We start from the raw sequence: 21,428 nt of genomic DNA, 5'->3' as shown, positions 1-21,428 counted from the left end.
CCCGTCCGTGCCTGACCACGTCCGCCTGCCGCTCCCGTCCCTGGCGACGCCCACCGCGCCAGCCCAACGCTCCCCGCCGCCCTGCCCCGCGGGGGTCTCCGCCCGCACTGCCCGCCCCCATCCCCCCGGCGCCCGGCCCCTCCCGCACCGCGGACCGGCGCCGAGCTGGACTGGCCCCGCAGGACCCCGCGCCGAGCGGAGGCCCGGGCCCCGCCCCCCCGCCCCGCCCCGCCCTGCCCTGGGGACTGCGGCGCCAGGCCTGGCGCGGCGCTCGCGGGCCCGCCTGCCCGCCCCCGCCCCCGCCCCCGCCCCCGCCCCCGGCCTCCTGGGCCCGCGCTCAGTCGCCCCCCGTCTTTTCGGGCCCGCGCTCAGCGGTCCTCCCGCCTCCTGCCGGGCCCGCGCTCGGCCTCGCCTGTCCTCCCGCCCTCTGTGCCACCATGTTTGTCCCCTGCGGAGACTCGGTCCCCGACCTCGCGGGCCACACCCTCCTCATGGTGAGTCCCCGTTCCGCGAGCTCCGCGTGCCCGCCGGGCCGCTGGCCGCGGGGGCGCCTGGGGGCCGCCGGCGCCGTAGGGCTAGTTCTCCGGTCCCGGGACGCGGGACGCAGCAGGCACCTGCGGGCTTCGGGGTTGCGGCCCGCGCGGAGGACGGGGGTCGCGGGGTGCGGCGCCCCGGTTACACTCGGCTGGCGCCGTCCCCAGACGTCTGAGGCTGGACCTCGTCTTCGCTGACACGCGCAGCGTGTTTGCTCGTTACGGGGAACGAGCGACATAGGTCGTGCGGGCCATTTTCTTTTCATTGTATCCTCGAAAATCTTTTTTTAGCTAAAATCAGAGCCATTCTTAAGCTGGCGAGACTTTAAGTCGTTAGTTATTTAGTCATTAACTAAAAACCTACGCATAAGGTAATAAAAGCAATGTTGGCCAGTCACTAACTCCTGCTTGGTTTTGGGTTTTGGGGTTGGTTTTTTTTTTTTAAAGACTTCACCTATTGATTCATGAGACACACAGGCAGAGACACAGGCAGAGGGAGAAGCAGGCTCCATGCGGGGAGCCCGACGCGGGACTCGATCCCGGGACCCCGGGATCACGCCCTGGCTGAAGGCGGCGCTAAACCGCGGAGCCACCAGGGCTGCCCTAGGACCGCACTTTGGGAAGGACACAGAAGAATCCTAGGACTTGCTGGGAGGGGAAGGACGCAAGGACCTGTTAAAGCTTTATATGTGGAATCTCGGGGCCTGGGGTGAAAAAAATCCTCAGGTAAAGACACAGAGAAGGGGTTGGCGGTAGCCAGAGGCAGGTGAGGATGAGAGTTGCTTGAGTGAGATAGATGAAGGCAGTCAAAAGGTACAAATCTCCAATTATAAAGAGGTCCTGAGGATGTCTTGTACGGTACAGTGACTATAATACAAAGTATTGCATAGTATATTCGAAACTTGCTAAGAGTAGATTTTTTGAAGATTTCATTCATTTATGAGAGAGCTAGAGAGCACAAGCAGGAGGAGGGGGGAGAGAGAGAGGGTGACGCAGACTCCCCGCTGAGCAGGGAGCTGTATGCTGCCTCCATCCCAGGACTCTTGGATAATGACCTCAGCCTAAGGCAGAGGCTTCACTAACTGAGCCACCCAGGCACCCTAAGAGAAGAAATCTTAAAAGTTCTCATTATGAGAGTTGTTTATAACTATGTGGTTGATTGATATTAAAGTAAGCTTATTGTGGTAATCATTTCACAGTATATACATAGGTATATACCTATATACATATGTACATATCTATCAAATTATATACCTAAGACTGATACAATGTCATATGTCCCTTATATCTCAATTTTTTAAATGATGGTAACACTTTTGGGCAATTCTTACCTTAATGATGCATGCAAGAGGGGATCCCTGGGTGGCGCAGCAGTTTGGCGCCTGCCTTTGGCCCAGGGCGCGATCCTGGAGACCCGGGATCGAATCCCCACATCGGGCTTCCGGTGCATGGAGCCTGCTTCTCCCTCTGCCTGTGTCTCTGCCTCTCTCTCTCTCTCTGTGACTATCATAAATAAATAAAAATTTAAAAAAAAAATGATGCATGCAAGAAATATCAACGAATTGCTAAAATTAGTCTGTGTTAATATACTGAAGGAGGAAATTTTATATAATTTCAAAGTATCTCCCTGAAAAATATTTATTAATATTTTCTAATAAAATGGAAAGATATCCTTATAGGAGATAACTGGCAGAAGAAAAAGCAGAAAAAGATCCGTAGGGAAAAGTAATGTCCAAAAGATTATTGGTGGTAACCTTGACAGTTACCAATAGTTAGGGGTGAAGGGAGGGAAGCCATATTGGTGTGGTTTGAGTAAATGGAAGAAGAGATAGAGACATGTATATGTATATATTTGTTCATCAATTCAGAGATAAAGTTCTTATATTTTAGTGGACAACTGGGGAATTTTGGCTATGGAGAAACATGAAGGAGGTGGTAGCTAGGGGAGTATGTGGGATCAAGGGAGAGTACAGCAGAGTGAAGGAGCTAAAAAAAGGAAGCGTGTTTTATTTTATTTTATTTTATTTATTTATTTATTTATTTTAAGGAAGGGTATTTTAGAAGGGAAGGTTAGAGCATGTGTATATGCTGATGGGAAGAATCCAGTAGTGAGGAAAAGGTGGATGATATAGGAAAGTGAGGGTCCAAATAAAGTAGCAAAATCCTTGAGAAGGGGAGAGAGAATCCGTAATCATTCACGAGATAGCACGAGATTAGTAGATGAGATCAAGGAGAAGTGGACCACCCTGAAGGATCCAGAAAAATAAGATGAAGGGGAGAAAAAAAGCAATTGCTAGAAGAATGCAAAGGAAGAGCTACGGTAAGAGGAAAGGAAGAAGTTTCTAGGGTTAAGTATTAGATGAATAATTGTTGCTCTTTTCTAAAATACAAAACATGAGGACAAGTTTAGGCAGAAGTTTAGTTTTGTACATGTTGAATATGCATTGCCTGTGATATAACCATATGGAGATATCCATTAGGATCTGAAGTTCAGATAAATGTTTTGAGGTATAGGTAGAGATTTAGCAGTTGGACTCTTTGAAGTCATGGTGATAAATATGTGTGTGTGTGTGTTTAATGTGAAAAGAAGCTGACTCTAACCTTTACACACTAACAAAGCAAGTAGAAAGATGACCCAAGAGGCCTTTATACTTGTTTTCCAGCACTTGCAGTGTTCTTTTCTTTGTGTGTCTTTAGGTGACCAGTTAATTACAGACCTGAAAGACATAAGGAAGACCACCACACAAAGTAATTCTTTTCTTGATCACCCTTTTTATTTTATTTTTATTAAAAAAAATTTTTTTTAATTTATTCATGAGAGACAGAGAGAGAGAGGGAGAGAGGGAGAGACACAGGCAGAGGGAGAAGCAGGCTCCATGCAGGGAGACCCATGTGGGACCCGACCCTGGGACTCCAGGATCACGCTTTGGGCCGAAGGCAGGCGCTAAACCACTGAGCCACCCAGGGATCCCTTGATCACCCTTTTTAAAATTGCAACCAGCCATTTCCATATACACACTCTTAATTTTTCTCCATAGCGCTTAGCACTATATGCAGGCATACCTCGAAGATTTTGAGGGTTTGGTTCCAAACCACAGCAATAAAGTGAATATCACAATAAAGCAAGTCAGATGAATTTTTTGGTTTCCCAGTGTATGTGAAAGTTATGTTTATACTGTAATCTATTAAGTTTGCTATAGCATTATGTCTAAAAAGACAGTGTGTATACCTTAATTTTAAGATACTTTTTTTTTTTAATATTTTATTTATTTATTCATGAGAGACACAGAGAGAGACAGAGGCAGAGACTACAGGCAGAGGGAGAAGCAGGCTCCATGCAGGGAGCCTGATGTGGGACTCATCCCGGGTCTCCAGGATCACGCCCTGGGCTGAAGGCAGCGCTAAACACTGAGCCACCCAGGCTGCCCCAAGATACTTTATTGATAAACAATACTGGCCATCATCTGAGCTTTCAGTGAGTCCTAATCACTGATTGCAGGTCAAATGATAACAAATATAATAATTATGAAAAAGTTTGAAATACTGAGAGATTTACCAAAATGTAACAGACACAAAGTGAGCAAATGCTATTAGAAAAATGGTACTTATAGACTTCCTTGAGGCAGGGTTGCCACAAACCTTCAATTTGTAAAACAAAAAATTATCTGTGAAGTGCAATAAAGTGAGGCATGCCTGTATTTTATTATATTAAACTACTCCCTCACCAGAATGGAAGCTCCACAAGGGAGGAACTTTTGTCAGTTTTTCTTACTGCATTCCTAGTGTCTAGAGCAATGATTGACATGTAGTAGGTGTTCAGTAAGTATTGAATCAGTAGTCTCAAAAGTAGAGGAAGCCTCTGTTGCAACGAAGGAAAGAGTTTCTATCCAGCTAGGACATATCTGAGCATAACCATTAAAAGTAGTCCTATGATTATTGTCTTCTGTCTAAACTTTTTAAAGTGCTGCTAATTTTGATGGCTTAATGAGCATATTTTTTTTTATTATTTCAGCCTGCAGTATCTGTTGGAAATGTTGGCCAGCTTGCAATAGATTTGATTATTTCTACACTAAATATGCATAAGATTGGTTACTTCTATACCGATTGTCTTGTGCCGATGGTTGGAAACAATCCATATGCAACTGCAGAAGAAAATTCAACAGAACTCTGCATAAACGCTGAAGGTAATTAAGACTTAAGTCTGTTTTATTTTGTTATAAGGAAGAATTTTAAATTAGAAATAGATTCTACGGATACTATTTTATAGCAGACATGTACTTATTGCCGGCTTTGTGCAGAATCATGTTGTCCTAGTCTCCTACATCCTGATTTTAGTTCTTAGCCTTTTCTAAATGGCAACTCCTATGATGACTGTACTTCTTTAACTAGAATTTGAGGTTTCCTTTTTTTTTTTTTTTAATAAGGGGTTTTTTTATCCTCAGTTTTAATTTCTGGCAAGTAATATGAGGAAAGCATCACTAATATGAGGGAAAGGAGTAAAGAGTTCTACTTGGTTCAGCCTTTTAGGTTTAACATGTCCTACCTTACCTAAGCCTCATAGTCATCGTCTCATACTGTAGAATCTATGATAATATAATATCAATAAGGCCCAGAGAGATTGAGTTCTCTAATACTGTTAGTAGGTGTAGGCTTTTCCCATACCATAAATCTCCATATAATTCCTCATTGGACTATCAAGCTTGATTAATTGGGAAACATAATTGACATTGCACTGATCACTGTGTTTATAATTTGGTACTACTCCAAGCTAATAAGGGAAAGCTATTGATCATGAAGCATAGGAGTATCTACTTGCTTTGTTTGATGGCAAGCTGCTCCTTTGACTGTTCAATTTTCTGTTTACTTTTTTTTTTTTTAAGATTTTATTTATTTATTCATGAGAGACACACACAGAGAGAGAGAGAGAGAGAGAGAGAGAGAGAGAGAGAGGCAGAGTTATAGGCAGAGGGAGAAGTAAGCTCCATGCAGGGAGCCTGATATGGGACTTGATCCCAGGACTCCAGGATCATGCCCCGTGCTGAAGGCAAGTGCTAAACTGCTGAGCCACCCAGGGATTCCCAATTTTCTGTTTACATTTTAAGGTGGAAGCCACAGGTGATAGAGTAGCATGGAAGACCATTGATGGGGCTAAAAGACAAATGAAGCTTTTTTTGTTGTTGTTCATCTTATTAATGGCACCACTAGCTTGTAATAATGAAACAAACTTTTAAAAAATAGCCTTAAGGGGGATCCCTGGGTGGCTCAGCAGTTTGGCACCTGCCTTTGGCCCAGGGCGCAATCCTGGAGTCCTGGGATCGAGTCCCACGTTGGGCTCTCTGCATGGAGCCTGCTTCTCCTTCTGCCTGTGTCTCTGCCTCTCTCTCTCTCTCTCTCTCTCTCTCTCTCTCTTTCTCTATCATGAATAAATAATAAATAAAATCTTAAAAAAAATAGCCTTAATATTAAAATTCCTGCAGGAAAGATGGCTTTGTTAACACAAGACTGAATTTCAGTTATTGCATTAAAGGATAAAGGACTGTAAATGATAGAACTAGAATTTATATACTTTCCACTAATGATAACAACTATCATTTATTATTTCCTGTGAGCTGAACACTGTGCATTTAAATGTATTCATTTAATCTTTGTAACTATTCAATGGGTAGTTTTATTGATAAGGAAACCACTGCAGAGAGAAGTTAATAATTGGTATAACTAAGTTTCTGATCAAGGCTCTGACCCCTGTGATCTGCCTCTTAAGTACCACACTGCCCTGCTACTGCACTTTCACTCTAGTAGAAGACTACTACTTTTGTCTTTTCTTTGACACAAACTTGCAGCAAGTCAGGTGGGTATAGTCCTTTAATCCACTTTATTTTTAAAATGAGGTATTTTAAAATGAATTGTAGGGGTGCCTGGGTGGCTTAGTTAATTAAGCATCTGTCTTTGGCTCTGGTCGTGATATCAGGGTCCTGGGATTGCACCCTGTATCAGGCTCTCTGCTTAGTGGGGAGCCTGCTTCTCCTTCTCCCTTTGCCCTTCCCCACCACTCATGTGTCTCTCTGTACTCTCTCTCAAAAAATAAATAAAATTTAAAAAAAACAAAAAAATAAATTGTAGACTTTGTGACTTTCTACCTTCAAGTATGCATCTTTTTTTTTTTTTTTAAGATTTTTTATTTATTTATTTTACAGAGACTGAGAGAGAGAGAGTGAGCACAAGCAGGGGTAGTAGCAGAGGGAGAGGGAGAAGTAGGGTCCTGCTGAGCAGGGAGCCCGATATGGGGCCCAGTACCAGGATCCCGAGATCATAATCTGAGCCAAAGGCAGATGCCTAACCGACTGAGCCACCCAGGTGCCCCCACCTATGCATCTTTTAGAAACATTTTCTTAAATAGCTAAATACCATCACATTTAACAAAGTTATCAATTTCTTAATGTCTTACTCTACCATATCATAATCAAATTGTTAGAGTTTCTCCAAATGTTCTTTAAAGTTAGTCTAAACCAAGACCCACAGTAATCCATCTGATTATTGTGCCTCTGAAATTTCTTTAACTCTAGAACAGTCTCTTTTTCTGCCCTCTTTTTCGTGAAACTTGTTTATTGAGGAAAAAACTGAACCCATTGTCCTATAGAACATCTCACCTGCTGCATTTGTCTGATAATTTGCAGTGTCAGCTGGCTTCGTCTTCTAGTCTCTGTATTTTCTGTAATAGTACTTAGATCTAAAGGCTTGATTAGGGATCTCTGGGTGGCGCAGCGGTTTAGCGCCTACCTTTGGCCCAGGGCGCGATCCTGGAGACCCGGGATCGAATCCCACGTCAGGCTCCCGGTGCGTGGAGCCTGCTTCTCCCTCTGCCTGTGTCTCTGTGCCTCTCTCTCTCTCTCTCTCTCTCTGTGTGTGTGACTAGCATAAAAAAAAAAAAAAGTTTATAAAAAAAAAAAAAATAAAGGCTTGATTAGATGAAAGCTAAATATTTTCCACCAGAATATGTGAAAGGGGATGTTGCTTTCATATTGTATCATATCAGAAAAGCAATGGGAAGCAGGATCTTAATAACAAAAAAAGATTTGCATGATACACTGTGGAGAACATGAGTGTTGCCATTATAGGAGGTGGTGTATCTTATATTTTGCTCACTCCATATGGATACATCCTCTTCCTACTAGGACTATACAATTGCATTGGGTATGTTTGTCAGAAATAGATTACAGGCCTGAGTGGCCCACATCTTAGTCCCTTCCCCCTAAATTTGTGCTCTTTTCCCTAATTCCTAAACATTCTGCTCTTGCCTTTGTTCTGAACATACCTGGTAGTTACTAGACTTGATGCTGGATACCCCCAATCACATCACACACAGGTCCAACAAGGTCCAACAAGACACTTACCAGAAGACTTCTAACTTGGGGACACCAGGGTTGCTCAGTGGTTGAGCACCTGCTTTTGGCCCAGGGCATGATCCTGGAGTCCCGGGATCGAGTCTCACATTGGGCTCCCTGCATGGAGCCTGCTTCTCTCTCTGTCTCTCTCTCTCTTATGAATAAATAAATAAAATCTCTAAAATATATAAATTAATTAGACCTATAAGAAGAAAAATTATTTTGGGGATTTTCTTAACAGTTAACTTGTCAGGGGCGCTTGTGTGGTTCAATCTGTTAAATGTCCAACTCTTGATTTCAGCTCAGGTCATGATCTCAGGGTTGTGAGGTCGAACCCTGCATTGGGCTCCTCACTGGGCATGGAGCCTACTTAAGATTCTCTCTCCCTCTGCCCTCCACCTCTAAAAAGAAATAAAATAAACTGTTAACTTACCAGAAATGAATCTGTTCCATAGAATAAAGCCCACAGGTGCATTTTAAGGTACTTCTAAAATGTTTAAATAAAACATGTAAATAAACTGAATGATATAGTTCATATGTTCTATATTTAATTATTGAAAATATTAGGTATAAAAGTTTTTACAATTCAGTTTGAAGTTTTTATATTAGTAATTTCACTTGTATAACCATCATTTTAACTATTATTATTATTATTTTGTCTTTATAGTATATTCATTGCCTTCAAAGAAGCTCGTGGCTCTTCAGTTAAGGTCCATTTTTATTAAGGTTAGTATATTTGTCTTTTTAAGTTGATCAAAAAAATCTTATAAAATTCAGAGCTGTTACTGTTATTTCATGATTATATTGAAAGGAATTGGGATTATATGATTATATTATATGATTAATTGATTAATATGATTATATTATAGCTTGGGTCTTACATATTCCCATCAGGTAGCATTGGTGAAAACATTTAAGCATAGGAATATTTTCTGTTTTTGTTACATTTGTATTACATTTCAACCAGTGGCATGTACATTTAAACCATGTATTTGTCAGAATAAATTCTAAAAATATCTTCTTTCCTCTTCTACCATGCTTTTTCAAACCCCTGCCTTCTCTCAATGCTCCTGATTCTGCTGTGGTTCCACCCACCCCTACAAACATTTAATAGTCTCTTTGCAAATAACACTACCAGTGATCCTTTAAACCTAAATCAAACCCTCTGGTGGCTTCCTGTTTTATTCCCAGTGAACTCACAGCCCTAACCTTGGCTTATCCTGGTTCTTCCTCTGTCCTGGTATGGTATCCACTAGCCACATGCCACTCCTTAAGTTTGATTCATAAACTAAAAGTAAATAAAATTAAAAATCCACTTCCTCCTTTGTACTAGCCATATTTGAAGTTCTCCGTAGTGGCAGACAGCTGCCATCAAGGCACTTCGTCATCACAGAGCGCTCTCTTGGGCAGCTGCTCTACACCTAATCTAACTTAGAGCCATTCCTGTGTGCTCTGTGTTTCGCTCTTTCACTTAGCCTGCTTCAGCCACACTGGCCTCCCTGTGTTGTTCCAACAGATTAAGCTCATTCCTGTCTCAGAGTCTTTACATTATTGTTTTTGCCTGGAATACTTTTCCCCTAGATACCTAAATGGCTTGCTTCCCTCAGTCCTTGCTTAAATGTTACTTGAAGAAAGGCCTTCTTGGCCACCCTTTCTATTGTATTATCCTGGGTGGCTTTCTACGCAACTCATCACTACTTGGCATATCATATATGTGTTTATCATCTACCTCTAATATAAAGCAAGTTTTCTGAGAGAAGTAACAATGTGTCATTCATTCTTATATCCCCAACTTCTAGAAGAGTGCCTAGCATGTAGAGAAGCATTTGGTAAATATTGGTAAAGTGGATTCAGTACCATCTGTTCAGGAGGTCAGAAATATGTTGACATTCCATAGGCTCTCCCTCATGCCCCATCCTAGTTATTATATTATGTAATGGAATCTTATGATATGTACTTATGTCTAGCTTCCTTTACTCAGCATCTATTTGTGAGGTCCGTCCATGTTGTTCCAAGGAGAGGTAGTTCGTTCATTTTCACCTCTGTGGGATTCTCTTGTATAAATAAACCATAATTTATCCATTGTACTATTAAGGGAACAAATACCCAAAATTTTGCAGGAGAATTGCTAATATTTTTACATTATGCCATGCATGTGGCTTTTTCTGTTCTCTTAATACCAGGGCGAGTTCAAGAATTAAGATAGACCAAAAAAAAAAAAAAAGAATTAAGATAAACATGTCTCAGTGAAATTTTTGGTAAGGTAGAAACAGTGATTTCAAAATAGCAAACGTTTATTGAACATGGATTCTTTGCACCAGTACTTATACATATATAAAGTACTCTACGTTGTCAACAATCTGATGAAGTAGGTGCTGATATTATCCTCATTTAACAAATGAGGAAAACTGAAACAGAGAGGTTAAACAATTTCCTGAGACATATGGTCTGTGGGAGGTAGAGCCAGCATTCCAGACCAGGCAGCTTGGTTTAGAGCCTGCCTCTCTTAGTCATACTATACCACCTTCCTTGTTTTAACAGTCTGTGAATAGTTTCCATAAAGAGAGTTTTTATCCCCCAAATTTCATAACCCACTTCTCAGATTAACCAGCTGTTAACATCTTGCTGTTACTGCTTGATCCGCTCTATTTGCGTATGTTTACACACAATTTCCTTCTGCCAGACAACCCAAAAGCAGTCTACTGATGTAATGATATTTTACCCGTAAATACTTCAGCATGCATCTTTCAAGAATAAGGACATTCTCCTTCACGACCACATCGGCATGACCGCCACATTAAGCAAATCAGCATTTAATGAATTATTCAGTAGCGTCATGACATTCAAATTTCCCCAGTTGTCCCTAAAATAGTCCTCAGTTCTGGATTCAGTCAAGTTTCACGCGTTACATTTGGCTGTAATATCTTTTTAGTTGATAACTGTTGAGATAGAAGTGGACTCCTCTTTCTGTTCTTCTCAATATTGACTACTTTGAGAATGAAAGTCAGATGTTTGGCCTCCTAGGTTCACCTAATTATTTCATCTTTCAGGTCAGAAATTTCTAGCAAGAACATCTCATAGATGTCCATTTGATAGTTTTTAAGTAATGGTAGATTACTTTAAGTAGAGAACTGGGAAATTTTGTCAGTCAAAATAGAAATTTTTTTGAAATCTAGATTTCTCATTATTTATTTCTGAATTGTAAAGATATAATAAAAAACTCATTGCTCTTCATCCCTTAGCTTCATTTTAAGGATAGGAAGTGGATCCAAAAGTAATTAGAATTTTATATATATGGATTTTTTATCATCACAAAAGGTCAATAAAATATTTTATAGAATACTCTTATTATATGCTAAGATCTAACTTTTAGACTTTCTTTTTATTCTTTCATTGATATACAAAGTATAAATCAAAGCCATTCTGTGAGAAACTGCTTTCCTGGGTGAAAAGTAGTAACTGTGCCAAAGTTATTGTTCTTTCAAGCAGCCATTCATATCACCGTAATGATCTACAACTTCGCAGGTATGTGTTTTTTACCTTTAAAAAATGTTATGATTTACACAGTATTATGATGGTATCTCTATTTAAAAAGCTAAAATAAGTTTTAAAAGCCATGTAAATCTTTACCTGCCCTTTCTGGAATTTAGAAAGAAATAAAAGAAAGTCAAGAGATTGGAGACAGTATGGTTAGGTAGTCCTATGTTTGGGGCACAAGGAAGTCTTTGGTGTAAAGATAGTGATGATTCTGGAACTGTGCTTTGATTCTTTGATATTGTGTATAGCAACATCACAGAGCTCAGCTGATGAAGAGAGAGAGGATACCTAAGATTCACTGGATGATAATTTTTTGGAAGACTGAATTCACATTTCTATTTATTTAGCCATTGCAGAAGTCCAGTTGCCTTTAAGTATAACTCCCAGGCATGTCAGACTGAATTCCTAAACAGAAGGCAAAGCATCCAAGAATTAAAAATATAAACTATTCTCATTATCATTTGTGCACCTATAAAAAATCCTGATGAAAAAAACATTTAGCCAAGACTAACCTTTCAAAATTGGAGCTAATTCTTAGTAATCTCACAGTAGGTATAACATGTCTAGCAATCTCACAAAGGCCTCAGGGCCAGAAGGGCACATGGCTGTGGGAAATAGGTTATCTTCGTAACCCTGCCTTAGTTTAAGTCGGCCTGTGTCTCTATACTCTCTCCTAAGTATGTAAATAGCAAACCAGAGCAATATTTTTACGTTATTCTTCCATAGGCTGCTGAATCTTGTGCTTTGTTTTAGTAACAGAATACAGAGAGAACAAACATTTGCTTAAAAAAAAAAACAACTGATACTTGCCTTAATGTTCACATTTATTATGGGTTTTTAGAAAATTAACTATATGATTGTTTCTAGCACTCCCTTCAGATACCTACTTACACCCATTGTGCCAAAAAGTGTTCAAAATAGAATACAGAGCCTTAATTGGGAAGAAATGGAAAAAAGCCCATGCATTCCTGAAATAGATGATTCTGAGTTTTGTATTCGTATTCCTGGAGGAGGTATCACAAAAACACTCTATGATGAAGGGTGAGTTTGTTCATCTATTTGTTCATTTGTTCCTTATATAAAAATAAAAGTAAAAAAATAATAATAAAAGTAAGGGGCACCTAGGTGGCTCAGTAGGTTAAGCATCTGCATTTGGCTGGAGTCATGATCTCTGAGTTCTGGGATTGAGCCCCATATCGGGCTTCTCAACAGGAAGTCTACTTCTTTCTCTCTCTCTCTCTCTCCCCCCCTCTGCCCTACCTACCTCTCATTCTCTCTCTCTAATAAATAAAAATATTTTTAAAAAATTAAAAATAGAGGTTAAGAGGTGTACCTGGCTGGCTCAGTCAGAAAAGTATGAAATTCTTGATCTCAGGGTTATGAGTTCAAGCACCATGTTGGGCATGGAGCCTACTTTAATAAAAAAAAAAAAAAATGGTAAGTAGGAGAGTGTTAGATTTGTATTACAACTTTGAAAATATATTTATAAAATACGTCCTGTATTCAGGGGAAAAACTGAAATTTAGTTTTAGGAAAATTCATTCCTAAGAAAACATATTTAATGCTTTGTAACGTGTGGCATGTTAAGGATCCTAATACTTCCTCTATGCAACCTCTACAATCAATCTTATTTTTTTTTAATTGTGGTAAAATATGCAAAACATTAATGTACCCATTTATAAGTGTACAGTTATGTGGCATTAATGAATTCATGGTGTTGTCTATCCATCACCAACTATTTTCATAACTTTGTTATTGTTCTAAACAGTCTGTACTTACTAAATAACTCCTATTTATTTCTGCAAAATGCATACTAATGTCCTCACCCTTATTTCTTATTTTAGTAATTTGAGTCTTTTTTTTTTTAAGATTTATTTATTTATTCATGAAAGAGAGAGGCAGAGAATAGGCAGAGAGAGAAGCAGGCTCCCCACAAGGAGCCCAATGTGGGACTCGATCCCCAGACCTGGGATCACGCCCTGAGCCAAAGGCAGACGCTCAACCGCTGAGCCACCCAGGCATCCCAAGTCTTTTTTTATTCTTAGTCAATTTTGTTGATCTTTTCAAATAACCAACTTTTGGTTTTATTGATTTTTCTCTATTGTTTTTCTGTTTGTTTATCTCACTTTTAATCTTCATTATTTCCTATTTTCTGCTAACTCCAGATTTAGTTTGTCTTTATTTTCTAGTTCCTAAGATGTAAACTTAGGTTATTAATCTGTAAAATTTCTTCTGTTTTAAAATATGCATTTGCAGCTATGACTTTCCCTCTTACACTGCTTTAGCTACATGTCTTAAGTTTAGCGTGTTGTATTTTCATTTTTATTCACCCCTAATATTTTCTGATTTCCCTTGTGATTTCTTCTTTGACCCATTAGTTGTCTGAAATTGTGTTAATTTCCACATTTTTGTGAATTTTCCAGTTTTCCTTCCATTGTTGATTTCTAGTATCATTCTTTTGTTTTTGTTTCTTTTTTTGTTTTGTTTTTTTAAGATTTTATTTATTTAATCATAAAATACAGAGAGAGAGAGAGGCAGAGAGGCATAGGCAGAGGGAGAAACAGGCTCCATGCAGGGAGCCCGATGTGGGACTCGATCCCGGGTACCCAGGATCAGGCCCTGGGCCAAAGGTGGCGCTATACCGCTGAGCCACCCGGGCTGCCCTAGTATCCTTCTTTTGTGATTGAAAAAGACACTTTGTATGATTTTAACCTTTTTCATTTATCAGGGCTTCTTTTGTACCCTACCAAAGGTCTGTCCTCGAGAATGTTCCCTGTGCACTTGAGAAAAATGTGTATTCTGCTTTTGTTGAGTGGAGTGTTCTGTAGATATCTGTTAGGTCTAACTGGTGTAGAAGGTTGTGTAAGTCTTCTATTTTTTTTATTTTTCTCAATCTGTTTATTCCATCAGTTATTTGAATGCAGGCTATTGAAGTCTCCAGCTATTATTGTAACACTGTGTCTAGTTCTCCCTTCAATTCTGTCAGTGTTTGCTTCATATATTTTGGGGCTCTTATTTTGTGAATATGTCTTTATATTAGTTGCATTTTCTTGATGAATTGGCCCTTTTATCGATATATAGTAGCTTTCTTAGTCTTTTATAACAGTATTTGACTTGAAGTCTATTTTCTCCAATATTTGTATTAGCCACCTTGCTCCCTTGGTTAGTATTTATATGGAATATCTTTTTCCATATTCTCACTTTCAAACTGTGTGTGTCCTTATATTCAAAGCAAGTCTCTTATAGACAGTATGTAGTTGGATCATGTTCCTTATTTGTAATTATTTTTGCCCCTGCTCCTTTCCAAAGCATTTAAGACTTCTTTAGTAGAAAGCATACAGGCATTTCACCTTGTTTTTCCAGTACACTTTGTTTTGTCTGTCTCTGGCCAAACTTGTGTACCATTCCAGCCTTCTCTTTTTCTCTGAAACCTACTCTATTCCTATTAAAATTGTCATTTCTTTCCTTTTTTTTTTTTTCTAGTTTGTCACCTATTCGTGTTTTTACTGCTTTTCCTAGAGGCTAGCTTATTCCTTGTAATATAAAACATCACTTCAGTTATTCTTTTACCACCGCCTGGAAGCCCCCAGCTGCCCCATCACACTCTGCCCATCCCTGCCCTGCATACTACCAGCCTTCAGTCCTCCTCTTGCTTCATTCAGGCCATGTCATTTGTAGCCTAGACCACTATAATGAAATACCATCATCAGGTGGCTTCAGCAGCAGCCATGTATTTGCTCACAGTTCTGGAGGCTAGAAATCTGAGATCAGGGAGCAACGTGGTTGGTTTCTGGTGAGACCTTTTCCTGGCTTGCAGATGGTTAGCTTCTGACCATATCCTCACATGACAGAGAGACCTGTGTTTTCTTCTCTCCTTACAAGGGCCCAGTCCTGTCAGATTAGGGCCCCTGCCTTATGACATGGTTTAATCTTAATTACCTGCACAGATTCTATCCCCACATATGGTCGCATTGGGGTTTAGGGCTTCAGTTTTGGAGGGGCATGCACAGGTTTGGTCAATAACAGCTGCCAAGAGCTTTTGATTGACTCCTCTACCACCTCCATTCTCTCTCTGCTCTGTCTTGAGTGTTGCTGGAATTAAAATTCAAAACCAATCACAGCATCCCCTGAGTAAAGTCCATCAGCACTTTCACTTGCTGTGTGCAGAATCTGGTTCATACTCTTAATGTGCCTTACAAGGCTCAGCAGGATTTCCTTGCCTGGCTCATTCCTTGATGCCTTGGACTCCAGCTAAACTACTGGCAGTCACAGTTTCCTAAAAACTGTCTCATTCTTCCTTCCCTTGTTCCATGTCCTTTTCTTCTCTTGTCTACCTTGCAAAAACCAACCCAGTTTCCAAGAGTCACCTCATAACAGCACTCCTTGTGTCCTCACTTACTTCTCCCTTCTGCACAAGTGATTTACTACTCTCTGTATCTTCACAGCTCTGCTCCTTCATACTGACTTCTTAGTTCTTTACAAATCAGTCTCATGCTTTTGCTTGGATTTTATTAGAGTAATGATGGCAGCCTTGCCATCTTGCCATCAGCAACTAGAAATTGGACAAAATGAATGAAACAACTTTTTCAGACATTAGATTGCCAAGAGCACACAGTTGTGATGCCTAAGAGAAGGCAAATAGGTCCTACAGTTGCCCCAGCATTCTGTCTGCAGATACTTTGTTGACTACAACACAGGGAGGGGAGGGAACCTGAGCAGAGCGGTCTTGCTGAGTTGAGAAGACAGACAGCATCACTGGAGAATGCTAGGACACCAGGAATGAACACAGCAGAGAACTAGAGAAGGAAGAGCTCTAGGGGGTCTTCCTGAGTCTTTGAATTCTGAGCCACACTTACATATTTTTTTGTTATATATATTTTGCCTTCGCATTATGAGAACAAATATATATTCTGATACATATACTTAGAAAAGATAATATTAATAGGTAGTGGCAGTGGTATGGCTGACCTGAAATCCCTTATACTTAATTGGAATAGAAGTACATTTATAATTTAATAATGGATGTATCTCATGTGCTAGATTTGAATGTCACAGAAGGTAATAAAATTAGCCATTTTCCACTTTCCATTTTTACAGAGAGGACCAGAGAATGGCATTAACACTGTTACACTACTCTTTATATTACAAACTAGTAGTAGAAGCACTGTAAATTCAAGATATACCCCTGCAATTTTTAACCCAGAGACTTGAAAATGAAGGCACAGCCAGGGAGGCTAGCCTCCTGTAGGCAGGAGATGTTTCTAAGGCTACCACAACATGAATGTGTAGGAACTAGAATCTTCTGAGTCATTATGACTCACAGTGCTACCATACAAAGCTTGAGAGCCCCTCATGACTCACAGTGCTACCATACAAAGCTTGAGAGCCCCTAAGATATTTGAGAATTACATAGTGAGATGATGTAATTAGTATTAACATCTTCCAATTTCATTCATTCATTCATTCATTCATTCATTCATTTATGAGAGGGACGGTGTGTGCAAGCAGGGGTACACCTGTTGTGCAAAAAAAGTGGAGGAAGAGTGAGAGAGGAGCAGAAGAAGAGGGAGAGAGAATCCCAAGCAGATTCCACCCTCAGCGTGGAGCCAGATGTGAAGCTCGATCTCACAACCCTGATATCATGACCTGAACTGAAATCAAGAGTTGGACACTTCCCCAACTGAGCCACCCAGGCACCCTGACCAGTTTCTGATATTTAGAGACTGAGGTGCTGTAGTAGGTTTCTCCTGACATCTGAGACTTCTAAACCTACCTGTCAGAGTCTCCACATCTGAAATCCCTGGCTTAGCAAGCCAGCACACCTGGATTTCTGTAGCTCTGTCAGTCACATGCTTTCAAGTTTTGGCATTACAGTATTCTCCTAGTTCTTGGTTTTAGAGCATTAGAAGTCTTTTTTGCTTTTGTTGACAAATGGAAGCTTTTTGCATTTATTTATCTCTGTCTCATCACTAGCTTGAGGCATTTACAGCCTACAGTTAAGAGACTTTTGGAGTCAGAAAGACCTGGGTTCAAGTTCCACCCCTGCCACTTCATAGATACAGAACTTTTAATATTTTAACTACATTTCAAATCCTTTAAACCTCAGTTACTTTGTCATAATAGCTAGCATGTATGTAGTATTGACTATGTTGGGCACTGTTTGTTTTTTTTTTGTTTGTTTGCTTTTAAAGATTTTATTTATTTATTCATGAGAGACAGAGAGGGGGCGGGGGGAGACAGAGACACAGGCAGAGGGAGAAGCAGGTTCCATGCAGGGAGCCCGGTGTGGGACTCAGTCCCAGGTCCCCAGGATCACGCCCTGGGCTGAAGGCAGCACCAAACCACTGAGTTACCCGGGCTGCCCATTTGGCACTGTTTTAAAACACTTTGCCTCTACTGCCTCCTTTACAGTACACAGCAACCTGTGAGGTAAGTTCTGTTATGTCCTCTTTTACAAATGAGACACACTGAAGCTCTGATTAAGTAACTTGCCCAACATGTCTGGTAAGTGGCAGAGCTAGAATTTGAATCCAGGCATTCTGTCCATTATTCCAAACTGATTCATTGATAAAATAGAGATAATTTTAACTTCCTCAAGAATTGTTGCTGGTATTGGGACGCCTGGGTTTGCTCTGTGGTTAAGCGTCTACCTTCAGTTCAGGGTGTGATCCTGGAAACCCAGGATCAAGTCCCACATCGGGCTTCCTGCAGGGAGCCTGCTTCTTTCTCCCTCTGCCTGTGTCTCTGCCTCTCTCTGTGTGTCTCCCATGAATAAATAAATTTTTTTTAAAAATTGTTGCAGGTATTGAATTAGAAAATATGTAGATAGTGCTTAGCACATAATAAATCAATCACTCAGTAGATCGAATCTGTAAGAAATAATAGTAAAGTTTTTTCCTTTTATTTCAGTTCCACAGTTTTCCTTCACTGCTTTAGGTTATTAGTAACGATGTTATTTCCTTTCAGTCTCTTTGCTATAGTGCTTCCAAAAATCACTATCTTCTACAGCAGATTTGGAAATATATCAAAATATATATCAATGGGGATGGTTTTTCATGCAGCCTTGTATGAGACACAAACTTGTATATGCCCGGAGTGAGCATTACAGCTTCTTGTCCTGTAATAGCAGATATCTGGGGCAAAGAGGGCTAAATAACTGATGTTATTTTTTTTTTAATATTTTATTTATTTATTCATGATAGTCACACAGAGAGAGAGAGAGGCAGAGACACAGGCAGAGGGAGAAGCAGGCTCCATGCACCGGGAGCCCGACGTGGGATTCGATCCCGGGTCTCCAGGATCGCGCCCCGGGCCAAAGGCAGGCGCCAAACCGCTGCGCCACCCAGGGATCCCAATAAGTGATGTTATTATGTGGCATCTTCTCCTTGCCTAAAACCTGGCAGATTGTTTTAGCTATAAAAACAGACACAGATGGAATCAGCATCTTATATCAATAGCAGAATACTTAATTATTCTCTGTATTTGTTGTAGCTGTTCTAAAGAAATCCCAGTGGTGGTTCTGCTGAAATTTGTTTCAGAAGGAGACAATATCCCAGATGCATTAGGTCTTGTTGAGTATCTTAATGAATGGCTTCAGATAATCAAACCATGTGTAAGTTTTACACTTTAAGCCTCTAATTTCTCTGGTTATGTATGTATACACTTGCATTTTATATTCTATATAAGTGGACCAAATAAGTGAAAGTTTGTTAATATATAAAATGAAGTTTATGTAAAATTTAGCTTAATTAAATTTTGAAAAGAAAAGGCATTTAACCAACAAGTTATCTATAGTTGTTTCATTAAGGCTGATTTTCCAGAAGGAAAACCTTAAGTACTTCATTGTATTGATTGTTCATGTTGCATTAATTATAGCAGACATTTCTTAGACGAATAAACAAATTTCTTTGCAATTTGGGACTTTTTTTCTTAAGGAAAGCAAAACCTCTTTATGTAATACTATAACTATTGAATATGTATTATAATTAAAATACTTTTCTGTATTACACCCAGGGAAATCAGTTAGCTTCTGGCATAATAGAAGTACCATAAGGATATGATAGGTATTGTCTTTTTAATTCATGCTTTTTCTAGGAACAAATTCATACAAATCATACAACATTGATATTATTATTATTATTATTATTATTATTATTTAACCCCTATTTCTTTCAAATATGGTTTTACTTGATGGACCTTTCTGGCATTTCTTTATGATTTAGAACCTAAGAAAATTTATCTTCAGTTAATGTAGAGACATAGAAATTTATTGCTTTGTTTTTCCTTACAGTAAAACTCAGCCAGAAGTATCAAAACCAAAAAGAGCAAAAACTAACAAAAAATTAGAGAAGGGAGAGTCTTATGCCACTTAAATGTTAAGAGGGGATTTGGTGGTAAAATTGAAGGATTAAAGTATTTTGTTCTTCATTTACAGTGTGATGACCCCACAGCATCTGCCTTGCAATGGAAAATGCCGAGTTCATGGAGATTACTCTTTGGCAGTGGTCTTCCCCCTGCACTTTTCTGATCTGTTTTCAGTTTTATACATTATGTCCCAAGACACTTACTACCAACACAACTTTTAAACAACTATATCAAAAGTTATATTATCTGAGAAGGTATTAGGAAATAAATCTTTACTTTTCACAGAAAATCTCAGAAAATGGATTAACAAAATGTTGTTTTGCCATGCTTTTCACTATATACAACAAATGTAAATTTTGTACAATAAAATACTTCCTGATTTTGTCTGAAATGTGTCCTTTGTTTTGTTTTTTGTTTTTTAAACTCAGACTTCTGTTTTAGTTTCCTGTGTCAGCTGTAATAAATTACCAAAAACTTAGTGGTTTAAAACAACACCAGGGATCCCTGGGTGGCACAGCGGTTTAGTGCCTGCCTTTGGCCCAGGGCGCGATCCTGGAGACCCGGGATCGAATCGCATGTCGGGCTCCCGGTGCATGGAGTCTGCTTCTCCCTCTGCCTATGTCTCTGCCTCTCTCTCTGTGTGTGTGACTATCATAAATAAATAAAAATTAAAAAAAAAAACTTTAAAACAACACCATTTATTATCCTGCAGTTTGGGAAGCCAGAAGTCCAAAAATAACAGAAGAATATTTAATTATTCTCTGTATTTCTTGTAGCTGTTCTAAAGAAATCCCAGTAATGGTTCTGAATTTTTTTTCAGAAGGAGATAGTACCCAAGATGCATTAGGTCTTGTTGAGGATTTTAAATATTTATTTGTTTTAGAGAGAGTGTTAGTTGGGGGAGGATATAGAAGAAGAAGGAAAGAGAATCCTCAAGCAGATTCCCTGCTGAGTGCAGAGCCCGGTGCAGGACTCAATCCCAGGACCCTGAGATAGTGACCGGAGTCAAAATTAAGAGCCAGCCGCTTAGCCAGCTGAGGCACCCAGTGTTGAGGATCTTAATTAATGTCTGTAGATAATCCACTGGGCTAAGATCAAATCTTCAGAAACCAATACCAAGGAAATGGAAAACTATGACAAAGAATTGAAATTGTCTTAAGAAAGCACAATGATCTACAAGAGAGCAACAACTAAACAAAATCAGGACAAGAATGAATGAATAAAACGAGACAATTTAAGTGAAGAGAAACTATAAGAACAAAATCAGAATTGTGAAAAATTTATTAGGTTCAAGAGCAGATTTGGTCAACCTGAAGAAAAAATCAGCAATTCTGATCATTGAAATTTTTAAGTCAGAGGAATAAAAAGAGAAAATAATGAAGGAAAATGGAGCAAGCCTAAGGGATCAATATATGCATTATGAGAGTCCTGGAAGGAGAAAGAGACAAAACTTATTTGAGGAAGTAATGACTGAAAATTTCCCTAATCTGGTGGAAGGAAATGGATATCCAAATTTTGAGAAGCTCAAAGGACTCTAAATAGAATGAAACCAAACAGCCCCACAAACAACTATAGCTTAAAAAAAAAAAAAACTTGTCACATTCAAGTGAGC

General features: G+C 39.6%; 1 protein-coding gene across 3 annotated transcripts; it reads left to right on the top strand.

Annotated features, from left to right (window-relative positions):
• The first annotated feature begins 231 nt into the window (after window positions 1-231).
• Window positions 232-20,207, top strand: PSMG2 (proteasome assembly chaperone 2). 3 transcript variants are annotated; one of them, XM_072734850.1, is made up of 8 exons: window positions 298-494; window positions 3,231-3,281; window positions 4,546-4,717; window positions 8,583-8,641; window positions 11,322-11,440; window positions 12,320-12,493; window positions 18,944-19,064; window positions 19,887-20,207. In XM_072734850.1, the coding sequence occupies exons 3-8, from the start codon at window positions 4,609-4,611 to the stop codon at window positions 19,977-19,979; spliced, it is 675 nt and encodes a 224-aa protein (XP_072590951.1). In that variant the 5' UTR covers window positions 298-494; window positions 3,231-3,281; window positions 4,546-4,608; the 3' UTR covers window positions 19,980-20,207. The 3 variants fall into 3 exon arrangements, with proteins under 3 accessions (XP_025861780.2, XP_072590950.1, XP_072590951.1); XM_026005995.2 differs by lacking the exon at window positions 3,231-3,281 and having other exon boundaries at window positions 232-494; XM_072734849.1 differs by lacking the exons at window positions 3,231-3,281; window positions 18,944-19,064; window positions 19,887-20,207 and adding an exon at window positions 18,655-18,935 and having other exon boundaries at window positions 237-494.
• The last annotated feature ends 1,221 nt before the right edge of the window (window positions 20,208-21,428 follow it).

The sequence above is a fragment of the Vulpes vulpes genome, chromosome 13, assembly GCF_048418805.1.
Source record: "Vulpes vulpes isolate BD-2025 chromosome 13, VulVul3, whole genome shotgun sequence".
In the NCBI taxonomy this organism is placed as follows: domain Eukaryota; kingdom Metazoa; phylum Chordata; class Mammalia; order Carnivora; family Canidae; genus Vulpes; species Vulpes vulpes.
Note: the sequence above shows the minus strand (reverse complement) of the source record. Positions and strands in the feature narration are given on the sequence as shown.

Bases quoted from the DNA above. Each gene is read 5' to 3' on its own strand.
- PSMG2 (XM_026005995.2), top strand. From the start codon at position 438: ATGTTTGTCCCCTGCGGAGACTCGGTCCCCGACCTCGCGGGCCACACC. The intron at 12,494-18,943 runs GTGAGTTTGTTC...TATTTGTTGTAG, and splicing joins AAAACACTCTATGATGAAGG to CTGTTCTAAAGAAATCCCAG. The intron at 19,065-19,886 runs GTAAGTTTTACA...CTTCATTTACAG, and splicing joins TTCAGATAATCAAACCATGT to TGTGATGACCCCACAGCATC.